The sequence below is a fragment of the Chelonoidis abingdonii genome, chromosome 7 (assembly GCF_003597395.2).
Source record: "Chelonoidis abingdonii isolate Lonesome George chromosome 7, CheloAbing_2.0, whole genome shotgun sequence".
Taxonomy (NCBI): Eukaryota; Metazoa; Chordata; order Testudines; family Testudinidae; genus Chelonoidis; species Chelonoidis abingdonii.
In genome coordinates, this window is record NC_133775.1 from 93,618,159 (window position 1) to 93,642,626 (window position 24,468).

General features: G+C 41.9%; 1 protein-coding gene across 3 annotated transcripts in view; it reads left to right on the forward strand.

Annotated features, from left to right (window-relative positions):
* PRELID2 (PRELI domain containing 2) overlaps positions 1–24,468 on the forward strand; it is a 45,944-nt gene that overhangs the window by 5,551 nt on the left and 15,925 nt on the right. For all 3 annotated transcript variants that reach the window (XM_032801434.2, XM_075068118.1, XM_075068119.1), the window contains 3 exons: positions 8,601–8,658; positions 11,010–11,083; positions 13,495–13,655. In XM_032801434.2, coding sequence (XP_032657325.1) covers positions 8,601–8,658; positions 11,010–11,083; positions 13,495–13,655 — 293 coding nt within the window. The remainder of the gene's footprint in view (positions 1–8,600; positions 8,659–11,009; positions 11,084–13,494; positions 13,656–24,468) is intronic.

Below are 24,468 nucleotides of genomic sequence, written 5' to 3' on the forward strand. Positions count from 1 at the left end.
TTAAGAAGAACAATTCTTCTCCCTCCTCCTTTTATGTACTTGAAAACTGTTATCATGTCCCCTCTGTCTTCTCCTCTCCAGACTAAACAAACCCAATCTTTCAATTTTCCCTCCTAGATCATGTTTTCTAGACCTTTAATGATTTTTTGTTGCTCTTCTCTGGACTTTCTCCAGTTTGCCCACATCTTTTCTGAACTGGACACACTACTCCGGTTGAGGCCTAATCAGCGTGGAGTAGAACGGAAGAATTACTTCTCGTGGCTAATATATCCCAGCATGTTGTTTGCTCTTTTTGCAACAGTGTTACACTGTTGCCTCATATTTAGCTTGTGATCCACTATGACCCCCAGATGGCTTTCTGCAGTACTCCTTCCTTGGCAGTCATTTTGCATATATGCAACTGATTATTCCTTCCTAAGTGGAGTACTTTGCATTTGTCTTTATTGAATTTCATCCAATTTTACTTCAGACCATTTTCCCAGATCATTTTGAAATTTAATCCTACCCTCCAAAGCACTTGCAACCCCTCCCAGCTTGGTATCATCCGCAAACTTTGTAAGTGTACTCTCTATGCCATTATCTAAATCACTGATGAAGATATTGAACAGAACCAGACCCAGAACCGATCTCTGCAGGACCCCATTCATGATGCACTTCCAGCATGACTGTGAACCACTGATAACTACTCTCTGGGAACGATTTTCCAACTAGATATCTCCCCTCCCCTGATAGTAGCTCCATGTAGGTCATATTTCCCTAGTTTGTTTATGAGAAGGTCATGTAAGGCTTTTGATACTGTCTCACTAAAGTCAAGATATACCACATCTACTGCTTCCCCCCATCCGCAAGGCTTGTTACCTTGTTAAACAAAGCTATCAGGTTGGTTTGACACAATGCTGACTTTTGTTTATCACCTTGTTATCTTCTAGGTGTTTGTAAATTGATTGCTTAATTATTTACTCCATTATCTACAATATATACAAATGTTCACTACAAACCAGTGGTGCAAGTAGACTTCATTTCTCATGGGTACGCTGCACTCATGGGAGGGACACAAAGGGGGGGTAGAGGGGGTCACCAGCTAAAGGGGGAGTATGTGACTTCCCCATGTGACCGTCCACATGACCCCTCCCCCAGCCCAGGTCTCCGTGCTCTCCCTGTCCCTTACCCGTGATCCATCCCACATTACCAGAGAGGGAGCTCTGTCCTCTTTCCGCTGCGCTGAAGGCTTCTGAACTGCAGGACTCTCTGGAACTACAGTGGTTAAAGGAGCAGCTGTGTTGCCCCCAGCCCCACCTCAACCTTGTCCTCTGGTGGGGCTGCTGTACAGACTTCAGACACTTGCGCTGTACTTGCACCACTGCTAGAAATGTAGAAACAAGGGACACAGACCAGAGTTGATTTTGCTTGTTTAGTTGACTTTCTTAGGTGTGGGACAACTTGAGGTCAGAAAAGAGGCATTATTAGTATTATTTCTTGTTAAGGATTTAAGCCACAGACACATTGCAAATCGAAATAATATTCTGTAGTATACGTCTACATGACCTCGGAGGAAAGCCCGTTGGAGGTAAAGAGTGAGCTAACTATGGTTGCCAAAGGCATAGAGCAGAAAGGTTAAAATAATTCTCTTTTAAATGTGACCACATAGTAGTGCATTCCTTATTTTAATTAGGAACTTGATCCAGGTAAAGAAATAACTTGAGTTATACTTAGCTTCATAAATCCCATAGTTCAAGCAGATTGCTTCCTCTTTTCTTTTTTTCCCTCTTCCTTTTATCCTTTGCAAATAAAACATTTCTCTGCTCTGGTGTTTTTGTGTTGCCTTAAACATAGGGTGAGGAAGTGAAACTAAACTTACTTACTTACAACGCTGTTACAGTTAGGATTTGTCAAGGGGGCTTCCATGCATAAGGCACTGAACTCCCATTGGCTTTTAATGAATGTAGGGAGCCTCATTCTCATTAGCCCTTCTGAAAATGTGTTACTGGGTTCTAAGAGTTCATGGACTGTAGTGCATGTATAAACACTTGAATATGGTATCTCGGGTTGATCATGCAAATGATTTTTAATTTACCCAAAGAGTCAAATTTGTTTTTTCTCTCAGTAATGTAAGACAGTAGTTCTACAAGACCAAAAAACTGGTTCACAAAAGCAAAATTCAAATTCAAGTTGCTGCTTCTAAGAACCTACTCAGTTTACAGAATCGGATCATGATCATTAGGTGGAATCAACGTAAGATCCAGTGACCAAAGAGAAATGTATGACAACCTTTTCCTTCTGCAGACATTAATACATCTCTACCCTGATATAACGTGACCCGATATAACACAAATTTGGATATAACACGATAAAGCAGCGCTATGGGGGTGGGGGGGCAGGGTTGTGCGCTCCGGTGGATCAGAGCAAGTTAGTTATAATGTGGGTTCACCTATAACGCAGTAAGATTTTTTTGGCTCCTGAGGACAGTGTTCTATCGGGCTAGAGGTATATATGTTGTTCTTGCATGCGACTTAAATAGCATGGCACGTAGGATTTTACCTCTGAAAGATGATCTCAAAGCCCTGGGTCCAAGCTTTGGAATTGGAGCAAAGCCTAGAATCACATGGAATGATGTGATTCCATCTTTCCATCTTATGCTTTAGGGGTAGTCTGCTGTGGTGTAGGGTAGCAGCAGCATGCACAACCCACTGCTTCCTTCCAGTGGAGAATTGAAACTGTACAAATTTACTGACCATGCTTGCTCCTCTCTGGGTGTTCTGTGGATAGCTGCTGGGAAGACATCAGTAATGTGCATGGACTCTACTACACGGCTATCTAATGTAGTGCAAATGCTGCCTTACTTGGATTGTAAGGTTTAGGAATATGGTGATACAATTAATAGCAATAATAGTAATTTTTTCCACTGCTTTGGAGGCTTGGGTGGGCACAGATGCCAACTCAGCAGCTGCCCCATGAAGCAAACATTTTTGTTCAAGTGTGACAAATGATGTGATTAAAATAAACATATCCATATGTGAAAAGGCTTATGTAGCTACTGATTATCACAGATTACTTGATGTGCTGGGCATTTGCTAGACCTTTTTTTTTTTTTTTTTTTTAAAAAAAAAAAAAAGATATATAAAAATAAATGTATTCGCGAAAACACTTGTGAAGCCTGAAAAGGTTGAGCTGATTTGGCGATGTGTGTTTCATTTCTCTGGGATAGAAGAGGAGAATTAGTCAGAATATATATTTATTTTTTATTTTTGCCAGCCTTTGATGTTGCCATTTTGATTTATTTGAGCTCCATTTGATCTTGCATGTAAAATCAACTTTTCCTTCCTTTGAAATACTTAATTTTTGTATATACCATTACATGTAAGCTTCGTGGATTTCTCTCTGCAGATAAACACTCCTAGAAGTCTATTCTCCCGACAAATAACTCCCAGTAAGTAGCATTGTGGTTAGAATATATCTCTTTAATTCCATAACTTATTTTTATGCACTTTATTCGGTTTACTTTGTTGTTTAGGATCATTCTTTCAAATTGCTTCAGCTTTAAAGGAACAACAAAGTATGTGGGTTTTTTTTTTTTTTTAGTTTCTAAATGGAAGTCCTATTTGCAAAGAACATACATGATTGATTTTTGTGATTTTTTTTGTTGTTGTTGTTTTTTAGAAGTCACTGGATTTGCAGAATGTTAGGAGTTAACAGAGTTATGCAATCATTATGCATTGTTGGCATTCTATAAAATGAGAAATGAATTCATCGTTTTCAATAAATAACAAAGCAGGATAATCACCAGTACAACTAAGCATTGGAGATTTTTAAGAGCAGGTTAGACAAACACCTGTCAGGGATGGTCTAGATAATACTTAATCCTGCCAGGAGTGCAGGGGACTGAACTAGATGACCTATGAGGTTCTTTCCAGTCCTATGATTCTGTGTCCAGTTTATTTATTTTGTAGATCATGTGTGAAAGCCAGTACAGCATGGATAAGGTTATATGCTATCATCTTTGGCTCCTGTTCTACAATCTGGACCCATAACTCTTCCTGGAGCCTCACTGACACCTAAGGACTAATTGGAGATAAAAATTTCATTTTTAAAGTCTTCTCCCCACCCCGTGTGTGCCTTTGACAGCTTGTGAAAGTCAGTTTCACTGGTTCTCCTACCTAATCAGTTAATTTCTCTCATCATTTCTTTGGGCCTTTCACACTGCAGTAGAGGGCTAAACAGTGTTTTTAAAATAGGAAAACCTGTCTGTAAAACCATACAAATTGAAAGAGGAAGGCCAGGGCAATTGTAGAATATGAAACTATTTTAAACTCACTTTTAAAAACGGACTAGACTTCAAGTCAATCAGCCACCATTACAATGAATCATTTGTTTACTTTTCATGCAGGAAAGTGTTTATCAATTACTGTCCCCTAGTACCCAAACACTCCTCCCCATCAAATGTACTTTGAAGTTTCTATGGCATGTTTCAGCGTTTCACAGTGACGGGTAAATATTATTGTGCCCAAACTGAGACGCAAAAGTTCACTGGCCAAGCACAAAGCAAGTGAGGGTATAGAACCCAGATCTCTTCTCTCCAGGTCCCTGCTCCAGCCTCTTAATACTGCTGCATCCATTTGCTGTCTTTTACCCTTCCAAAATGATCATTTAAATGAAATCTTAGCAGCCCTCAGCTTTATATACTGAGATTTCTTTAAAGGGTAGGGTGAAAGATAGCAGCAGTCTCACTACATTTCTCCCCTCCTCATTTTGTCATGAAACTAAGTAGCAATATGTGCAAATCATTCTGCCTCTGCCAATTTTTTTATCTCCCGAAATTCACTTCTGTCTCTTCTGCACCCTCCCATTCCGGCCTCAACAAAAGTACTATAGAGTGGACCGATTCAGTGCCTTTCTAGAATTAACCACAAGATGGCATCAAATCATTTCATGGGGATGATAAAGATAAAGGAAACAGTCATGCTTTATAAATGATTTCAACCCAATTTTTTCTTAACTTGGAATTAAAGTTACTGCACTGCATATCCTACCACCAGAAAACCAACGCACTAGCAGTCAAGTCAAAGATAAGAAGCGGCACTGCATGTGGACCATTGAATGACTATCTCCCTTTCATCACCCATAGCAAACATATCTCACCTCTATAACCATGGGCATTTTCTAACGCCATGTTGATAGTTCATCACTCTTGAAGATTCTGTCTGTACTGAGCATGCTCCATCCAGGAGCGGGGATGCAGAGATTGAGCCAGACTTTCCCCATAATTGCTCTTCTTGGCTGCTGCAGGCCACTGGGGCACCATGCATGGCAAATGGAAGTAAAGAGACTGTCTCTGCAATTTGCTCAATGCTTTGCCTGCCGGGTCCAGGCAGCGGAATGTAAAGGGCTGAGAAATATGAGGATGGGAGGGAAGGAGAGGAGTGGGGATTGGAGGAAGGGGAAAGGGAGAAGAGCTGGGAATAGAGGAGGTGGGAAGCACATAGGCACAAAAACGGAGGGGACAGGAGCTAGGGGCCTGGAGGAAGGAAAAAATTATGACTAAAGATTGACTCATAATGGATATACACAAGAGGGCTGAATTAAGGTTGCACAGATAACGTTAATTTTGGCACTTCCTAGCTTTTAACTTTGCGGCTTTGACTTTTTTTGAATTTGCAGCCTTAATGTTCTTTTAATGTTGATGGGTGGGTGGGTTGATTGGTTTTTGGAAGTAAAATATGACGAGAGAGAGCAGGCTGGCTCCTCTCCATCATTATTTTATGGTATTTAGCAATAGCTCGCAACATGGAGATAACATTTGCTTAAATGGTTGTAGTGACGAGGTGCACAGGCCTCGCCTGATCACTGATGTGCAGGAAAGTTGACTCCAGCACAGTTTCCCCTTTCCCTTGAACTTGTGCTCAAGGGCAAGAGCCCTCGGATTAATCAGAGACTCCAAGGGTTTGGCCACACTTGCAGCTGTACAGTGCTGGGAGTTAAAGCTGTCTTCGTACAGCTGTGTAGGGAAAGCGCTGCAGTGTGGCTGCAGTGTGGCCACATTTGCTGCATTTGCAGCAGTGTTGGGAGTGGTGCATTATGGGCAGCTATCCCAGCGTTCAAGTGGCTGCAACGCGCTTTTCAAAAGAGGGGGGTGGGGTGGAGTGTGACAGGGAGTGTGGGGGAGACAGAGAGTGGATTTTTGGAGTTGATGCTGTCAGCTCCTTGCCTTGCAAGTTCTAAGGACTTGAAGATACACACACCAACCTTCAATCATTTTAAAAGTTTCGACCCCTTCCCCCACCCCTCACTCATTCACTAATTGCAAATAGCCTTCAGACCAGATAAGCAGCTGCTCCAAAACGGACCCCCCCCGCCCCCCTCCGGGCTGCTTCTCTCCTCAAGCAAACATTCCAAAGGTATCCCTCTGCCTGCCTCTGCTCAAGCAAACAATAGCTGTGTTTTGTTTTTTTTAGATAAGCAGCTCTGGGAGCCCTGAGTTCACAACAAAACAAAGAGAGGCATCACAACAAAACAGAGTGTTATCTTCACTTAAAAAGCATTATGGGAAGGTTCTGGAGGTCAGTTACAGTGTAGTAAGATTAATCACTGTTTACACTGACACCCCAGCGCTGCAAGAGCAGCGCTATAGTTGTTGTTCCCCAGGCCGAGGTGGAGTACAGCCGGTGCTGTATGTGCCTTGCCAGTGTGGATGGGGAGTAAGTTACAGTGCTGTAAAGCTACCACCAGTGCTGTAACTCTCAAGTGTAGCCAAGCCCCAGGAGGAGGGCTGGAACCGCCATACCTGCAGTGGTAGGGAGCAGTGCCTTGGGGCTAGGCAGCTGCCCCACGAAGTCACTCCAGGGTTGAGGAAATAGCCAGAGTAAGATTTTTGCTCTCTGCTGTTGTACTTGAAGATCCTCGGGAAATAAAAGTGTTGGGGGAAGAACATGGTTGGCTTCGAAGTCTATTTTGTTGTGACTGTTACGCTCGCTGAACCATTCCATCTGCTTATAGGCTCTTAACACCATTTCTTATACTCTGCTGTGTAGGAAATTGAGTGTTTCTGTTTTAAATACTTGGGTAATAGAGTCTGCTATTTAGTGAAAGATTTATGTAAATGGCTTTTTGTTTCACACAATTGGCCTTACAAAGTGTAAGTAACATTGATAATGTAATTATACAATGACTTGTGCCATTTCAAAGCAGCATGTTGCATAGAAGCCTCTGATTTAACTACATAATAGGAGTCTACAGATTTATACTTCCTTTTTTAAATCCAACTTTTAGTCCCGGCAACAAAAATAATTGTAGTGGTACTGCAGGGTGAGTCGATTACCCTCTTCCGGGATTTTTATCCCTTTTTCTCCAGAATTCCTGGTTACTTTAAATCAGGATGTTGCAACACCTGTAACTGGTAATTATTGCATTATCTTAACTTGTTTAGTCTTAAGATATAATTTTTCCACCTCCTTTCACTCTTCATATTTTTTGTCTAATGCTAATCTTTATCTGGCATTCAGTATTTTCTCAATACTAATCTAGGATTTATGTTAGCTCAGTTCCTTTTGAGTCGTGTTGGATTTCAATGATTTATCTTTGCTGAAATCGAAAACATAAAGCATCAAATCATGTGAATGTTGGTGCTTTTAGCAATGGGTGATATAGTTCTTTTTGTCTTCTCAAGCCAACAGGGAATCCAAAATGGCTTACTCATGCCTTGCCTCTATTTCTCCACATAAAATATTCCTTATTAGGTCATGTGCCCTACAGAGTCCATATATTTCAGACATTTGATACAATGTCTACATAATTCTTGAGCACACTCTCTTGCAGAGTCAGAGCTAGAGTCTCATTTCTTCAGCTCTGAAATGACTCTGCTACTTGAGGTAAAGGAGATTCTTTTCTTAGCAGCCACAGGCAGTAGTGGTAGTTTTGTTAGCCTCTCTTCAAGCCAACTGCTGGAGCAGAGGGATGTGCACACCCACAGGTACATTACTGTATGAAGTGACATCTTCCTTTCTAGAAGAAATCTTAAAGATGTTGCAAGACATAAAAAGCTCACATACAGTATTCTGCATTCCAGATGCCACTGTAAACCAGCTTTCCTGCTTGCTGCTTAACTTTGTGGGCTATGAACTGTATTGTAAGCATGCTCAGTAGCATTTACAGGTGCTGTACTGCAGGAACCGTAAGATCCAAATTATCACTGGTGTAGTTCCTTAGGGATGAATTTGACTCATGGAGTTATGGCACTTCTGCAAGCTATGGTCAGCTAGAACCATACGATACAGGTCAGTCTTACTCTGTTTCTGCTTTGAGGGTATTCTGTATGCTGGGTCAGACTTTAAAATCTCTGTTTAATATGAGTGTTCTGTAGTGAGACTGAAGGTTGGGCTGGTATTTTTTGCAGGCTAAGCAAACCTCACCACAATAAATTAAATGTAAATTTTAAAAATATTTTGAATTTCTTCTCTTAGCAACACTGCACACTTTTGACACAAACCTGCTCTTTTTATCCATGGAGAGACCATGAAAATGCTTATTGATTTCACAAGTGAGTGTTAGCAATTTTCTCTTACCCAAGTGACAAATATAGTGGTTTACACTGTACATTTTTTACCTAGTATCCCAGTCCCATGGAGAAACATGTCACAGCTGTAAAAACCATGGAAGAGAAAACAGGTAAGCTACCTATTCATGTTGTTGTCATAATTATCATTGTGTTTCAGTAATGCCGTGGTTACCCCATTGTGCGAGGTGCTATATAAACACAGAACAAAAAGACAGCCTCTGCCCCAAAGAGCTTAACATTTATTTACACTCTCTCTTTTTAGATTGGGAGCTAATTCAGAGGGTGTTAGAAGCATGACTTGCCTATTCTCCTTGTACTACTTACTTTCAGTGTAGAGGTCTGTAATGACTCCAATTTGTAGCGCTCTCAGTGAATTTCTAAAGCACACTGAAGTCAATATAGATCAACCCTAAGTGATCCAAATCAACAGGCATTTGATTACTTTGGTTTCGCACTGTATGTGTGAAAGGGAGGTATGATTGTTCCATTTTAAAGACGAGGAAACAGTCGCAGAGGTTCAGTGACCTGCCCAATAGCCTATAATAAGACAGTGACAGAGTCAGAAATTGAAGCCAGATTCTCTGATTCCCACCCCAGTTGCTTTAATCACTGGAACTTCTAAAATAGTGTAAAGCATTTAGATTTCTCCAATTGCGAAACATTCGTGACACTGTCTGGAAAAGGGACACTTGCTCAGGTGGCAGAATTTTGGTGAGATGGATGCCTTTGCTGCTGTTAATAGGTAGATAGTGTTTGTGTCTGTAATTTAAAAGAGATTTACTGGTAGGCACACTGGAAGATTGCCACTTAAGCACACTGGCTGATACACAGTGTATGTAGACTTGGGCCATTTTATTTTAAAATATGGGGGAATAACATCCTTACAAAAGAGAGTTGTTTCAGCACAAACAATCTGTTTCTGCTCTTGGAAATGTGCTCAAGTTCTCATTTTTTGGTGAGAGAAGGACTCCTGTATTTCACCTTACAGCCCAAGCTGCTCATGAGTGCTCTAATAGAGACCCTCTGTCTCTCAGATTAGTGTGATGACTTTCTGGGGAAGAGATACAAACGAAGTTTATTGATTTTGATACCGTTTTCAGTCAAATGGAAATATGTAGGGCTAAACTCTGGCCTCACATTGAGAGGAGGGATGGTCCAGTGGTGAGCCTAGGAGATGTGAGATCAGTTCCCTGCTCTGCCACAGGCTTCCTGTGTGACCTTGGGCAAACCACTTAGTGTCTCTGTGCCTCAATTCCCAATCTGTAAAATGGCCATGTAAGTACCTAAAATAGATCTACATGGTGGGTCTTAATTCCAGTATTCTGCTTTGTACAAGCATGGTATCACTGAGCAGCCCCGGCATAGTGAAAATGGTACACTTGCAAAAGTGTATTTTGAGGGTAAAATTGTACCCGTATGCACTAAGCAGCGCTTTTCTTGGGAGATACTGGTTTATATGCCATGTAAGCATCTCATATTTAATATTTACCCAGTGTACCATCAGAGCCCTTTCACAGCCCACAGATCCCACCAGATAAACTTCTTGAGAAGACATTCTTTTATCACAGAGAGCTCTCTTTAAACTGGGCCATCTGCCAGTTGGCTTCTCCTTTCGCAGCATACTAAGGTTTCTGTACTTGGTCTGGTTCATTAAATATTAAAATGCAAAAAGATCCTGAAAGCCAGTCACGTTTTTGGTGATGCTAAATAACTATCATTTGATTTTTAATAGATAGCTTTGTCCTTGTCATTGGGCCCAATTCAATATAAAAATAAACGAATAGTCAGAAGAGCTTGCTGTAGTAAGAAGGAGTGTATTCTGTGTGCCCGTAGGATGTATTTGAGAATATTAAGTGGGCGGAATGAAGTAAGTGGAAAGCAACGTTTCGGTCTAGGCATGGGCTGACTGTTAAACAGTCCATACAGACTAAAATACTTGCACTCTACTTTTTCCTCTGTTCCCAGATCATCAACAAAATAGTGCCACTGAAAATGAACTCCTTTGCTGCTATGTTCCACATCCAGCTCTGACGTCAACGTTTTCATGCCCACTTATATGAAGGCTGAGTTTGGCTGTGTGCAGTGCTGTGCCCCTTACATATTGGCATTTATACTAGTATTTGTTTGTAAAATACCATTTGTTCTTTGGCTGGTAGGGGGTGCTAGAGTGTAGTGATGGGCACAGATACCCTCCTAATGAGACTGAGCCCAGATTGTCAGCATCTGTCTTGTTTACCACTTTGTCTGGCAAAGGAGAGAGAATACTGTGGCTACTCTAAATAATAATAATAATTAATAAAAAACACAGTCTAATGCATCGTTAGTTTGCCAGCCTTCCTGTCTGCAGTTTCATTCTCTTGCTAAGATCTCCAGATATTTTATTTTCATAGATAAAAGGCAACATTTGCCAGGCTAGCTATTCAATATGTCTTATTTATTCATTTTATTTTTTTATGATCAGATTTGTCCACAGGGATTATTTACAGAAGGAGAATTGCAACATGTCAGAATGTAATTCCGGAAATCTTAAGAAAGGTAATTACTTTAAATCCAGGTTAAGCTTGGTTTTGGATTATATTGATTTTTTTTTTTTAAAGCGATACTTAAAAAAACAAAAAAAACCCAAACAACAATCCTGATACAGGCTTGTGATGCAATTTGCATGAAAAGACCAGATTTTTAGCCAGAAGAAAGTTAAAATTTTTTTTCTTTGAAAAATAAAGAAAAGGTTCTTACAAATAAGTTTTGCATTTGGTTAGGAAGGACAAAACTGCAGTCTTGCACAGATTAAGATATGGGTGGTGGCATCTCTTGTGTACCTGTGAAATTATTGAAGGATTCATCTTGACTATTTTAAATTGTTTTCTCTCTTATTGAAATCTATTAAAGCAAGCTGCTGTCCTTTCATGGAAGCAGGTTACTGGAAGACCTTGGAATATATCTGTGTGGCTATTACTAAAGTGTGATTTTGAATATGAGTCTATAAGTCTATGAATAATTGTATATGTTTTATAAAATGTGTGTAATTGCCATTTTTAGTGTGAACTGAGGGTTTTAAAGAGACGTTACCCCCAAATAATAGGTTTTGTAGAAACATCTTAAAGGTTGCCAGCTCCCTTCTAGTATTTTTCCTTTTTTGATAAAGCTCAGCTCCTAGAGTCCTGTGATTACTTGAAACTGTTAGCTTTTGTTTCTAGCCCTCTTGATAGAAGAGAGAATCTTGAAAATGTGACCCAAGTATATTCTGAAGTCTCAGAAACCAAAATTCAAGTAAAAATAACCCTAAATTATTATCTTAAAGTGAATCTCATGGGTTTTTTTGGGTGAGGGGGAGGGAGACCTTGTGCAAGACTTTTCAGTACTTGAGTTTGGCACTTCTGCAGTCTCTCACAAAACCTACCACTCCAGAAATGCTGCCATGGATTTTTATTTAAATACCAAAAAAACATATGGGGGAAAAATGAACATGGCAAGGAAGTTTTTTTGAATTCCAAACGCTGTGAGTGTGTTTTCATTGGCTGTATTCGTGGTCAAAGCTGAAAGAAATGTGAACAAAGAATACAAATAGCATAAGTAGCAAAAAATACACTATCTTGAAAAGAAAATCATTTTGACTGATCCAAGACACTTGTGTCACAATCAAAACCAACATTTATAACCCGGCAATGTCACTTCAACTCCACTCCATTTCTACGCTCTTTTGCCATCCCTAGAAATATTCAGTCTAGAAAATACGAGGTATCCCCACCTGGTGAGTGGGAGTGTAGCAAATTCAATATAGGTGACCTAAGGAATCTCAATTGCGCTGCAGTGATGAGAGAGCCCTCACTTAAATTTGTGTGCAGCGATGTTGTGGTGTCAGTCTCAGGATATTCGAGAGATGAGGTGAGGTAATATCTCTTTATTGGACCAACTACTTCTGTTGTGAGAGAGACATGCTTTTGAGCTGCACACAGCCCTTCCTGCATAGCTCAAAAGCTTGTCTCACTCGCCAACAGGAGCTGGTCCAATAAAAGATATATTTCCTCACCCACCTCGTTTCAATTAAATGTCAGTTGATGAAAATTAGCTTTAATTTTATTAACAGCTTGTAACTTTTCTTATAGTTAGTACAAGAACATTTATGCCCATTATATCTGTCTTTATTCTACATCCTTCTTCCACGCAGGAAAAAGTACATTTCCACCTACCGAACACGGAATGCAAAATGATCCAAGGGTGCGATTCTCACTTTTGTTCTGTCCTTTGTGCACTGGGTAGAAGGGAGAACAGAGTAAATGAGTTCTAAAAGGATCAGATCTGGCTAAGGAGGAATTCTCCCAGAGTAGGAGCTGAGAAAGACAGTTAGAAGCTGGCTTCTGATGATCCCCTGAAACCCCATGGTAGAGAGCATGATTCGGCAGGAGGGGTGTGTTGGAGGTTGAGACACAATATACAACTCTGTGGGGATTCTGGGCAGTGCTGCTGCCCATAGGCAGCTGGGAACACCCTGCTGTAACTTATGTAGCTCCTCAGGGGGTAAGCAATTTTGGGGGCCAGAGCAGCCCAGAAACAGGAGAGTGCAGACACAAGTTTGTGCTGCACGTCTTAGTTTTAGCTGATTGTGTCTTGCATGCAATAGTAGTGAATGGGCTCTATTAGAATCCATTTTAAATAGCCCATAACCAGTTAGAAATGAAACATGATGTAGCTAGATCATTTATTTAGCAGTCCAGGAAATCTGGCTGGGGACTGAGCAGTTTGCATAAATCTTTGACCATTTGCATGACCTCACTGACATCTATTAAGGTCAATGTGTATCATTAAGGACTGGCTGCCGCTGATGTGCCTTCATTCTCAGTGTTACTCCTCAGTTTTAGCATACAAGGACAAAAATAAATTCTAAATATGTGAAAGTGTTTGGCCTCAAAATTCTGAATTTTGAAAGTTATCCTTACACTTGACAGGTCAGTGTCTTAAAAGTGTCTGACATCTACTTAGAGGAAGAATCTTGGCTTAATATGCAAGAAAGAAATATGGTTATGAAGTCTCATTGCCTTACCTGGACACAATATGCATCTTTAAGTGAAGAATCTGTCTTCAGGGAAAGCTTGGAAAATCCAAATTGGTAAGGGTGTGTGTGTGTTATACTCAATCTAATGTGCCAAAGATGACGTGCAGCCCTAAAAATGTTTTCCACTTTGCCTTCTGAGCTGGTAACTAGAGATGGGCCTAAATTAAATCTCTGCACCCAAACACCTTCAGACGCTGGGAATGTTCAAGTCCTTTTTTCTAAGTCTTCTTGGCTTGGTCTCATCTCTACTAATGACCAGTTGAAATTTGTCCCTTATGTTAACACTGTTGCATCTTAATTCACTCTTAATGTGCAATGTAAGTATTGCTTATTTATTTATTTTGCCTTGTGGTGGTCTCTGTGAAACATACCAGGGTATTCTGGTACAGCCCATGTTACTGCTGAAAATTGTGAAGATATTTAAGAAAGGCCTCATCTTTTTGCCTAAATAAATTCAGTTCCTTGCAGATGTGAACAGACTAAATATGGGAGAGGAGAACTTTGCTATCAGAAGACAAACTTCTTGTCCTTACCAATCACAAGAATGGTGTAGAAGGTGTTCTGGGGCCTGTGAGCCTGCTTTGGGGTTTCTCAAGTTTCCTAGAAAAGTAGTTTGTAGCTATACCTATATTGCATCCCACATTTGGGGAACAAGAAGATTGCCATGAAGACTACATTGTACGTAAGAGGTATCTATAATTTGGTCCTGTCAGTCTTCAGTATAAAAGCCCTTCCCTCTTGAATCAGGCTTTAAACTGAGAGGCCTTGAAACTAGAGGCTGAAGCTGAGGAATTACCCCAGCCTCAGAATGATCCATCTGTTTCTTATAAGTCACAAACAGAATTGGCGAGCCCGAATGATGATTGCTGCACTCTGCTGCCATAGGATATTGTGCAGAAATCAGGAAAGTAGATTTTACATTAAGTTTAACAATTCCCAGCCTGTGAAATAGAAAAATCTAAAGGCAAGATCTTGTCTGAATGAGTTTCAGCTTTGTGTTGGATGGGGATGGTAGAATTTTCGTTTGAATAAGTAGAGAACTTATACAAAGGAAATAAAAAGAACTTCAATTATGTGTTAATGTGCAATCTCTAGTAAAATAAACGCTTAACCTTTGAGGGTTTTGGACCTGCATTAGTTTATTTCTCTGCTCAACTTGTTATGTTGTTGGGTTTATGACGAGCCTGCTCATGCTGCTGTTCCCTTAATATTATATTTAAGGTTATGACTGTACAAGCTGTATCTGGCATTGAACATAAAGTGGTTGCACTTAAACATGAGCAGAGGGTATATGTGAACCCAGGTAAGGGTAAACCATATTTATTCTTCTATACTGAGTAGTAGTAACCCTCAAGCCCATTGCTTGTAGTCCCTCCTATGGTAAATTGCCAGTGGATAATGCCTAGGTATGTCGCTGGCTGGAATTACTGATTTCATGGTTTGTGTTTTGGGTGGGGGAGGGGATAGGTAGCCTTTTGGGTGATTTTTAAATATAGAAATACTCAACCTGTGAATTCATTTAGCCATATGTTCCTATCACTGTTGGCTTCTCAGTAGTGTTGTGGTTAATGCAGAGTTGGGGTTAACTTGTACTTCTTGTCCTGTCTTCACTTTCTGTACCTTCCACTTAAATGTGCAACTTGCTGTGTGGAGGTTCCAGCCCAACATGTAACTCAAGCTTACTAGACACATTTTGTAAGGACCTGTTTGATTTCAACCAGGAAGTATGAAATGTACAAATACAAGAAATTTGACTCCTTTTCCTTTCCTTCTTTATATCTATCCTGTCTATCTAATAGCTCTTTTTCTGGTGGAGCCATTTCTTGGGGGAGAGCCAAAGGTTGCATTGCTTGGAAATATTCAATGAACACAACTTTGAACTGCTCTACAGTGTTTTGCTATAGGGCTATACTAAAATCTGAAAGTGTCAGCTTCGTATTTGTGCATTCTTGGCTTATTTATCAAGAACTTTGCATGTAGACTGCTCACCTTCTTTTCAAAGTTAGCAAAACAAATTAAGAAATGAGCATTCTAATAATTTATTCTGATGAATAGACTTGTCTGTCTAGTGTCACTGTGCCTTCTGTGAGTACTTCAGTAGCCTCTGTAGAAATGCTATGTTGTAATGTCTAACAGTAACTTTTATGAAACAAGTCATTCTCTCTACTGTCCCTGCTTAGTGTCGTCATAGGAGGCATTGCTCCCCTTTTTACCAATAGTGAAATCATACCGGAAGACAGGGCTAGTCCTTGGTATTCTGAAGTCTCAGATGGCTGTTCGTGTTTCCTCTTGTGCATTTTATTTTATATTCAGCCCCCCTTTCCCAGTAAACACTGAGCTCGAAAGATTAGTCTTTGACTCCCAGCTTGCAGTTGCTCCTGTAAATCTGTAACTCTTCTTGGGAGTGGATTTGCTATATGAGATATCAATAGGTAACTTCAGTGCATTAAACTTTCTCTTTATTTTACAAAGCAAAAGTTGTAATTGTATTTAAAAACACTTTAACTGTCAAAATGGATGCAAAATAGATGCTTTATGCTTAAAGTTCATATAAATCTTTCTAACTCTTTAGGGGGAAAAAAAAAATGAGAACCCATGTGTAACCGTATAACAAACCAGTTCACTCAGGGTTGAAGCTGAAGGAGTAGATTTTGGTTTCAAATATCCAAGGAATTGGTAGAATTAATGGTGTTTAAAAAATATACCATTCCACTTTCCTTTCATCTTGTCCTCTTTAGTTCCTCCTTGTATAACCTTGCCCAGTTTTCTAGGACTGAAATGGTAACTCAGCATCAGTAATGTTGAAATGCAAGGGAGGAAAACTGCAGTGGAATATGAAATAGTTAGGAATTGCTTGATCCATTGCAAATGTGATCAAGTCACCGATAATTATTTAATTACAGTGCCATATCTACATGCCATATATAAAATAAGAAATATGGCATTGTATTTATATGTGTAATATGTGTGTGTGTGTGTGTATATATAATTACATGTGAAAGAATAAAATGGGAATTGACTGCATTGTCAGGTTACCAGAGGAGAATGTTGGAGTTGCAGTCAGACACACAGAACTGCAATGAACTCTTACAGCTCTTTTAAAGCAAGTTCAGTTTCTTTCTGGAAGTTTTTTGTTAGAGCTACATTTGTGCTGTGCAATTAACGTGCTGCTCTTTTGCCTTTGGCAACAGCTCATCTTGTTTTACTTGCCTATAAGCCATCTTTTCTGTCAGTTATCATTAAAATGCCTATCTTTAGTGAGTGCATAAATGGCTAGTTTATCAATAGGGATCTGAAACATATCAAGTGGTTTTAAGTATTGCATTATAACTTCCTTCTATAAGTGAAGTTTTCTGTAGTCCTCTAGGAGGCAGAAATCACTGCAATTTTCCTTTAAATCCCTTGTCTGCATAAGTCAGTCGTGGATTTTTCCATCATACAAAGAATGAGTTCTTCAGAGTTCACTGCACCTTAATAAGATGAGGCTGTGGAAGGTTCTGATGAAAAGTTGAAAAATTTTTGGAGGTGACATATTTAAATCTGTGGAGGAGACCTGCCACTGGAGATGAGTAGGAAAGCAATGCATGGTGAAGAAAACAGTAAATGGTGCTGATTAGTAACAAAATTGTGCATTATGGCCTACAGTGGGAGATGTTCCGAGAATGAGAATCCATCTTAATCTAGATGCGACCACAGAAAACAATACAAAGAGACTGTTTGTTTGTTTGTTTTTCATGGGCAAATTCTTTTGAAACTCCTTAAGGCATTAAAAGTCTAAAGAGAAGACTGAATAAGGTTTGCAATTCCATTCATCTTGTGGCTAGATTGTATTTGTATAACCTGCTTTAATGTGATTTAGTTAATGGTAGCATCATAGCAATAAATGAAAGCAAAGTCCTCCTTGCTAGTATGAATTGTGATCTGCTTTTCCAGCAGGTTTCGATGACAGTGTGCCTTGCTGGCAACTCTAGGGTAAGTGACCAGCCCAGGAATTTAAAATGTAAAGACACTGGGCTGTTCTGATTAAAAAAAAATAAAAATAAAAATTGCATCACCTAAAGGTTCCGTAGGTCAGAAGCTGACCCAGAGTGGGACTTCTTTTAAAGGCCCTCCCGACATGGAAATTCTCCTGAATTGTGAGACTTCCCCAAAATCACCTACCTGCATCCTTTGGAAGGGTGGATATTGCTTTGCTGTGACAAGAGAACCCTTCCTTTCAGATGGATGTTTTCTGCAGTGGCCTATTCTAGAGGCAACTTGGGTGTCACTACTGTCTTGAGAGTGGATGGCTACTCTTTGGGGGCTAAGTAGGGGCAAAATATCTTCTAAGTGTTAAATACTTGGTGTCGGATTCTGGTCTCCATTGTGCTGGTGTAAACTCAAGTCACCTAAATTAACAGTGTTGGTCTCTTGACTTGAGTAGAGCTGCTGTGGATTTATACCAAGGTGACTGAGATCAAGATGATTTATTATTTGTATTATCATAGTGCCTAAGAGCCACAGTCATGGATTGAGTTCTTTGTACTATATTCTATAGGAACACAGACCCAAAAGACAGTCCTTCCCGAAGGAGCTTACGATCTAGATAGAATCTGCCCTGTAGCATTTTAGGGTTCCTTTTCATACACATTATCCAAATGCTCTTCCTGCTAGCCAAGTCCTTAAAAACCTACGTAGGTTCTTATATGGCCCATATCACTGTAGTCTTCCTAGTCTTTCCTCATCTGGAGTTCTGTGGTCTCTCATTTTTTAAAAGAGAGTAATTCAAACTGGAACAGGTACAGAGAAGGGCTACTAGGATGATCCGAGGAATGGAAAACCCATCATATGAAAGGAGACTCAAAGAGCTTGGCTTGTTTATCCCAGCAAAAAGGAAGGCAGAGGGGGAGATATGATTGCTCTCTACAAATAAAGCAGGGAAGAAGAGGGGTTATTTAAGTTAAGGGTCAGTGTTGGCACAAAAACAAATGGATATGAACTGGCCATCAATGAGTTTAGGCTTGAAATTAGATGAAGGTTTCTAACCATCAGAAGAGTGAAATTCTGGAACAACCTTCCAAGGGGAGCAGTGAGGGGGGGGGGAACCCTAAATTGTTTTAAAACAGGGCTTGATAGGTTTAGAGACAATGGTATGGTGAAATTGCTTACAAGAGCATGTGGCTCTTTTGCAACTGCTATTACCAAACATCTCTGCCACTGGAGGCGGGGCTCTAGAGGGGAGGGCTTTGACTCAATGCAGAAGAATTTTCCCAGGTGTCTAGTGGGACTTGCCCAAATGTTCAGGGTCTAACTGCTCGCTGTATTTGGGGTCAGGAAAGAATTTTCCCCCAAGTCAGATTGTCAGAGACTCAGGTGGTTTTTCGCCTGCCTTTGCAGCATGGGGAATGGGTCACTTGCTGGTTTAAACTAGCATAAATGATGGATTCTCTGTAACTTGAAATCTTTAAATCAAGATTTGAGGACTTCAGTAACTCAGCCAGAGGTTAGGGGTCTATTACAGGAGTGGTGGATGAGGTTCTGTGGCAAATGACGTCGAGGAGGTCAGACTAGATGATCATGATGATTCCTTCTGGCCTTAAGGGTCTTGGCTACACTTGGAGGTCTGCAGCGCTGGGAGTTACAGCTGTCTTCGTACAGTTGTGTAGGGAAAGCGCTGGAGTGTGGCCACACTGATAGCTACCAGCGCTGGAGTGTGGCCATATTTGCAGCGCTGTTGAGAGTGGTGCGTTATGGGCAGCTATCCCACAGAACACCTCATCCCATTTTGGCGCCGTGGGTTGTGGGAAGGGGACAGAAGGGTGTGGGTCATTCTGCTTCCTGTCCCAACGCCCCATGATGCATCCCTTTGCATCCCAGCATCCCTGTTTTTCCGTCCACGTTTGGTGCCATTGTGACTCTCCCAATGGTTTCTGTGCAGCGCGATTTCTGTGGGAAATGGAGCCTGAACTGCTGAGGACTTTGCTGACGAGTGTCGCCAGCACATCACGTTTGGCAGTTGAGCTATTCCTTAAGCTCCAAAGTGATGAGGAGTCCGACAATGATTGTGAGTCGCCTGATGCGTACGATACGACATTGCTTGTGGCTTTCATGGAAATGCTCAGCACCTGGTAACACCGCTTTTGGGCTCAGGGAAACAAGCACTGAGTGGTGGGATCACATCGTCCTGGAAGTCTGGGATGACGAGCAGTGGCTGCAGAACTTTCGAATGAGAAAAGCCACTTTCATGGGACTGTGTGCTGGAGCTTGCCCACTCTGCGCGCAAGGACACGAGATTGACGAGCTGCCTTGCCGGGTGGAGAGCGGGTGGCTATTGCAATCTGGAAGCTGGCAAACTCCAGACAGCTAACCTGATCGGTTGGGAACCAGTTTGGAGTGGGAAGTCGACATGTTGGAATCGTTTTATGATGCAAGTTTGCAGGGCATTAATCGCATCCTGCTAAGAAGAACCGTGACTCTGGGGAACATGCAGGACATTGTGGATGGCTTTGCACAAATGGGTTTCCCTAACTGTGGAGGGCATAGATGGGACGCATATTCCTATTCTGGCACCACCCACTAGCATCCGAGTACATTAAGTGGAAGGGATATTTCTGTCATTGGTTGCTCCAGGTGCTTGTGGATCACGTGGGTGGTTTCATTGATCATTTACACAGGCTGGCTGGAAAGGTGCATGATGCACACATCTTTCGGACACTATGCCTGTTCAGGAGCTGCAGGCCGGGACTTTTTCCAGACCAGGAAGATCACAGTAGGGGATGTTGAAATGCCCATTGTGATCCTGGAGACCCCGCTTACCGTTTATGCCTTGGCCTCATGAAACCATATACAGGAAAGCTTGACAGGAGCAGAAAAGCCGATGGTTCAACTACAGGCTGAGCCGGTGCAATGACTGTAAAGAGTGTGCTTTTGGCCGTTTAAAAGGCTGGTGCTGGCGATCTCTGTATGGGAAGCTAGACTTGAGGGAAAGCAGATCCCTGCGGTTATATCCACGTGCTGTACCCTCCATAATATTTGTGAAGGGAGGGTGAAACATTCAGTCAGGCATGGACCTCTGAGTTCAATGCCTGGAGGCTGAATTTGCACAGCAGAGAGCAGGGCTACTAGAGGAGGCCAGCACAGGGCTTCAAGGATTAGGGATGCCTTGAGGGAGGAATTTGAGGCTGAAACCAACAGTAATGTTTGGTGCCTTGCACGGGAGTGAAGTGCAGTGGGTTACAATGTTAGTAGGAATCTGTTTTTCCTAAGCTGATTTGCAGTGCCTGTTTCTTTCCTGGGCTAAGGTATCTTTGACTTTCTGCAAATAATAAAGACTGTTTCAAGCGCAAGAATTCATTATTGAAAAGAAAATAACTTTATTGACGACTACAACATTTTGGGAAATCGCTAAAAGGCAGGGGTGGGTGATTTAGGTGGGGAACTGTACAGTCCGACAGGTTTGAATATGTCTGTCTGGAGTGCTGTGCAATGACTGCTGCACTTCAGGATGCCTATACTGCATGGTGATGGGGGTTGAGTGCAGAGGGTAAGGTCGTAGTTCTCGGGCTGGTGGTGAACTGTACAGGTGTTGGAGGCAGCAGGTGGTGGTAGACACCTGGCATGCTGGGGAAGGGGGTTTGGGAGCTGACATTGGGGCACAAGGGAAAGAGCTTTGGACTAAGCGGGAGGGTGGCGGCGTAGTGGTGTAGTGCCTGCATGGCTACAAGTGTCTGGATAGAGTCGCTTGGCGCGCCAGGATGCTTATCAGCTGCTTTGTGCTTTTCTTCCTGGCCGCTTCGCCATTTCTCTGGCAGATCCTGCTTTCCCTTTCCTCCAGTCCTGTAGTTTTTTTTATTCTCTCTGGCAGAGTGATCATAACTGTTGTGCAGCAGGTCGTCTTTGCTTTTTCGTGGCTTCTTCCGCAGGTTTTGGAGTCTTTGAGTGCTGTTACCGGCAGCTGAGAACTCAAGGACACTGCTTGTAAGAAGGAAAAAAGGGCAACATGTTAACAGAGGCAGCATTGTTTATAATCTCAGTGACAGTTATTCCCACAGTGATAGCATAATTTTTCCAAAGCATAATTTTACCAAATAGAGCGCAATAACCACAGGAGCCCTAAATGGTGAGTAAGGGCAGGATGATTGCTTCAGCTGTGCGGGTCTGGTCAGACTTTCTGTGATTGGGGGAAAGCAAACAGCTGCAGGGGACGCACCGACATGAACACTCTCCAGGCATTTCCACAGGAGTTACCCTGGAAGATATTGCTCGCTGCTGTGGTCACCTGGGAAGCAAGGGAGGATCTTCTACAGCATACGGGATTCCACCCTGGCCCCTATGCAGGCTTGCCTGTGGTGCAGCAATGATCCCCTCCACCCTGTGCAGCACAGTGCACGGACGCGTTAGCCTGACTGGGACAAGGGGACCACAGTGGCTCCTATAAACTTGCGGGGAGTGCGCATTGCCCACGCTCTGGCTGAAACTTTTGAGAGATTACTGAGGCTGATTACCGCCGATGTGATACAGCCACATCAAATGGGTTATTCCACTCTAGGCATGCATGCATGCAACCATAACCCTCCCTCCTCTCCCGAAACATTTCCATCCTGAAAATAAAAGCTGCTTACGGGAACCCGCTCCTCTGCTTGTCCTTCACCAAGTACCGGCTGCTGTGACCGGCTGCCTTCTACGGGCTTGAGAAGAGCTCCTGGCTGCATGCCTCCTGGGACTCTCTGGGTGTCTCCCCCATCGGTGGTTGTGTGCAGTACCCTACTCTCGGTTTCCTCCTCCCCTCCCTCCATCCTCCTCCACCTTATTCCCCCCGCCCGCTCTGAAGTGTCCATCGTTGATCCTTGATTGGGCGGTGGGGTCACCGTCCAAGCATCGCGTCCAGCTCTTTGTAAAAAAACGGCAGGTCGTGGGGGCAGCAATCCAGAGCGGCAGTTTCCCTCATGGGACTTTGCGATAGGCACTCCCACAGCTCCTTTCACTTTAATCCTGCACTGCACCGGTCCCGGGCATGGCCCTTGATATCTCTGCCCCATAGGTATCGTAATGCCTACTACAGCTGGAGCGCAGCTGTGACTGCACAGCTTCTCCTCCCCCCAAACACTGATGAGGTCCAGCAACTCGCCATTGCTCCATGCGGGGGCTCGTTTGGCGCGTGGAGGCATGGTCATCTGGAAAGATTCACTGATTGCACTCCACACCTGGCTGAGCAAATGGGAAGGGGATTTTTAAAATTCCCGGGGCATTTAAAGGGTGGGTCACCTGAGGCCAGGGCAGTAGGGTTTGAACTGATGAACAGAGTGGCTGAGCAGGCATTCTGAGATACCTCTGGAGGCCAATAACAGCGCTTTTGGTGGCCACGCTGGCGGAGCAGCACTGCATCACCAGCGCTGCAGTCCGTTATTCCCCAGGCAGAGGACGAGTACAGCCACCACTGTATCCAGGGAGATACAGCTCTGTATGTGCCTTGCAAGTGTGGACAGTGAGTAAGTTGCAGTGCTGTAAAGCCCCCACCAGCTCTGCAACTCTCCAGTGTAGTCAAGGCCACAGTCTGTGAGGCATTCAGAGAATCATAAACATTAATTATCTTACCCCATGGGAAGTAAGGAAGATATATCCTCATTTTACAGATTGGGAAGTGAAGCATAAAGAGATTAAGTGACTTGTCCAAGGTCAAATAGTAAAGTCTGTAGTGGAGCTTGGAATTGAGCCCAGATCTTCCTGTGCCTTACCTACAATACCATACTTCCTCTCAAAAGCAAAGGTGATGTTTCTGTTCAGGTACATATGGATACAGTTATGCTAAGCGCTGCAGTTTTTTTTTTTCTTTTCTTGCAAAGTAAATTCATGCTCAGAGGAACTCGCAAGGACCCTGAGTTTGGAAAGCTTTTTAGCACCTACTGGGCACTACTGTAAGTAAATAAGAAAACATTTAAAATGGCATGATCAGGCAAATGAGTGAGACCTTGTGAAATGGATCACTGTACCTGTTTTTGAATTACAACAGGTATCTGCTTCAACACTTGGTCTCTATGCATTGCTTTGCTTTCCTGGGCACTGGAAAAAGATATTCCTGTGCCTCTTTTTTTTCTGAAATCTACACTCTGGTATTTCTGTACAGAAATACCATATTATCGGCTAGCTTTAATTTTTTTTTTTCTTGGTGTCTTTTGAGATCTCTCGTCAATCCACCGAAGCCATCAGAACAGTGACAGATGGTTAGGTGAATATGCTGTCATTAATGTGAATTTGTGAAGAAGAAATAAGTTAGTCAATGAACTAGCCAATTGAGATGTAAATACTGTGTTGGAAACCTAACCTCTGCAATTCATTAAAATGGACTAAAGCCCAAAATGTTGCCCTGCTATTGTTCTCAGTGAATGCTATGTTACTGTATAAGTGAGAGGAAAAAAAATTAAATCAGAAGAATGTGAACACTTAGAAATTGTTTTAAGAAAACTTTACTAGATGCCAAAAAATCCACAGCCGAGGAAGAAGGCCATATAGTTGTTTAAAAAAAAAATTAAAAAAAAATTGACCTGGCTTAGAGGGGAAGAGAAGGTAGCTATAAAAAATAAAATGTATATAACATGGAAGAAAAAAGAAGTTGATAGGAGTGAATATTAATTGGAAGCTAGGAATTGTAGAATATTAGTAAGGGCGGCAAAGGGACACAGGGAGAAATCTATAGCCAGCAGAGTTCAGGACAACAAGGAGTTTGTCTGTTGGGAACAAAAAGACTCCTGACCTTGGTATTGCCCTCTTACTAGATGGAAGTGGTAGAATTATCAGTAATAATGCAGAAAAGTCAAAAATGGTCGATAAATATTTCTATTCTGTATTTTGGGGGAAAAAAACAGATTATGTAGCCTCCTGATGATGATGA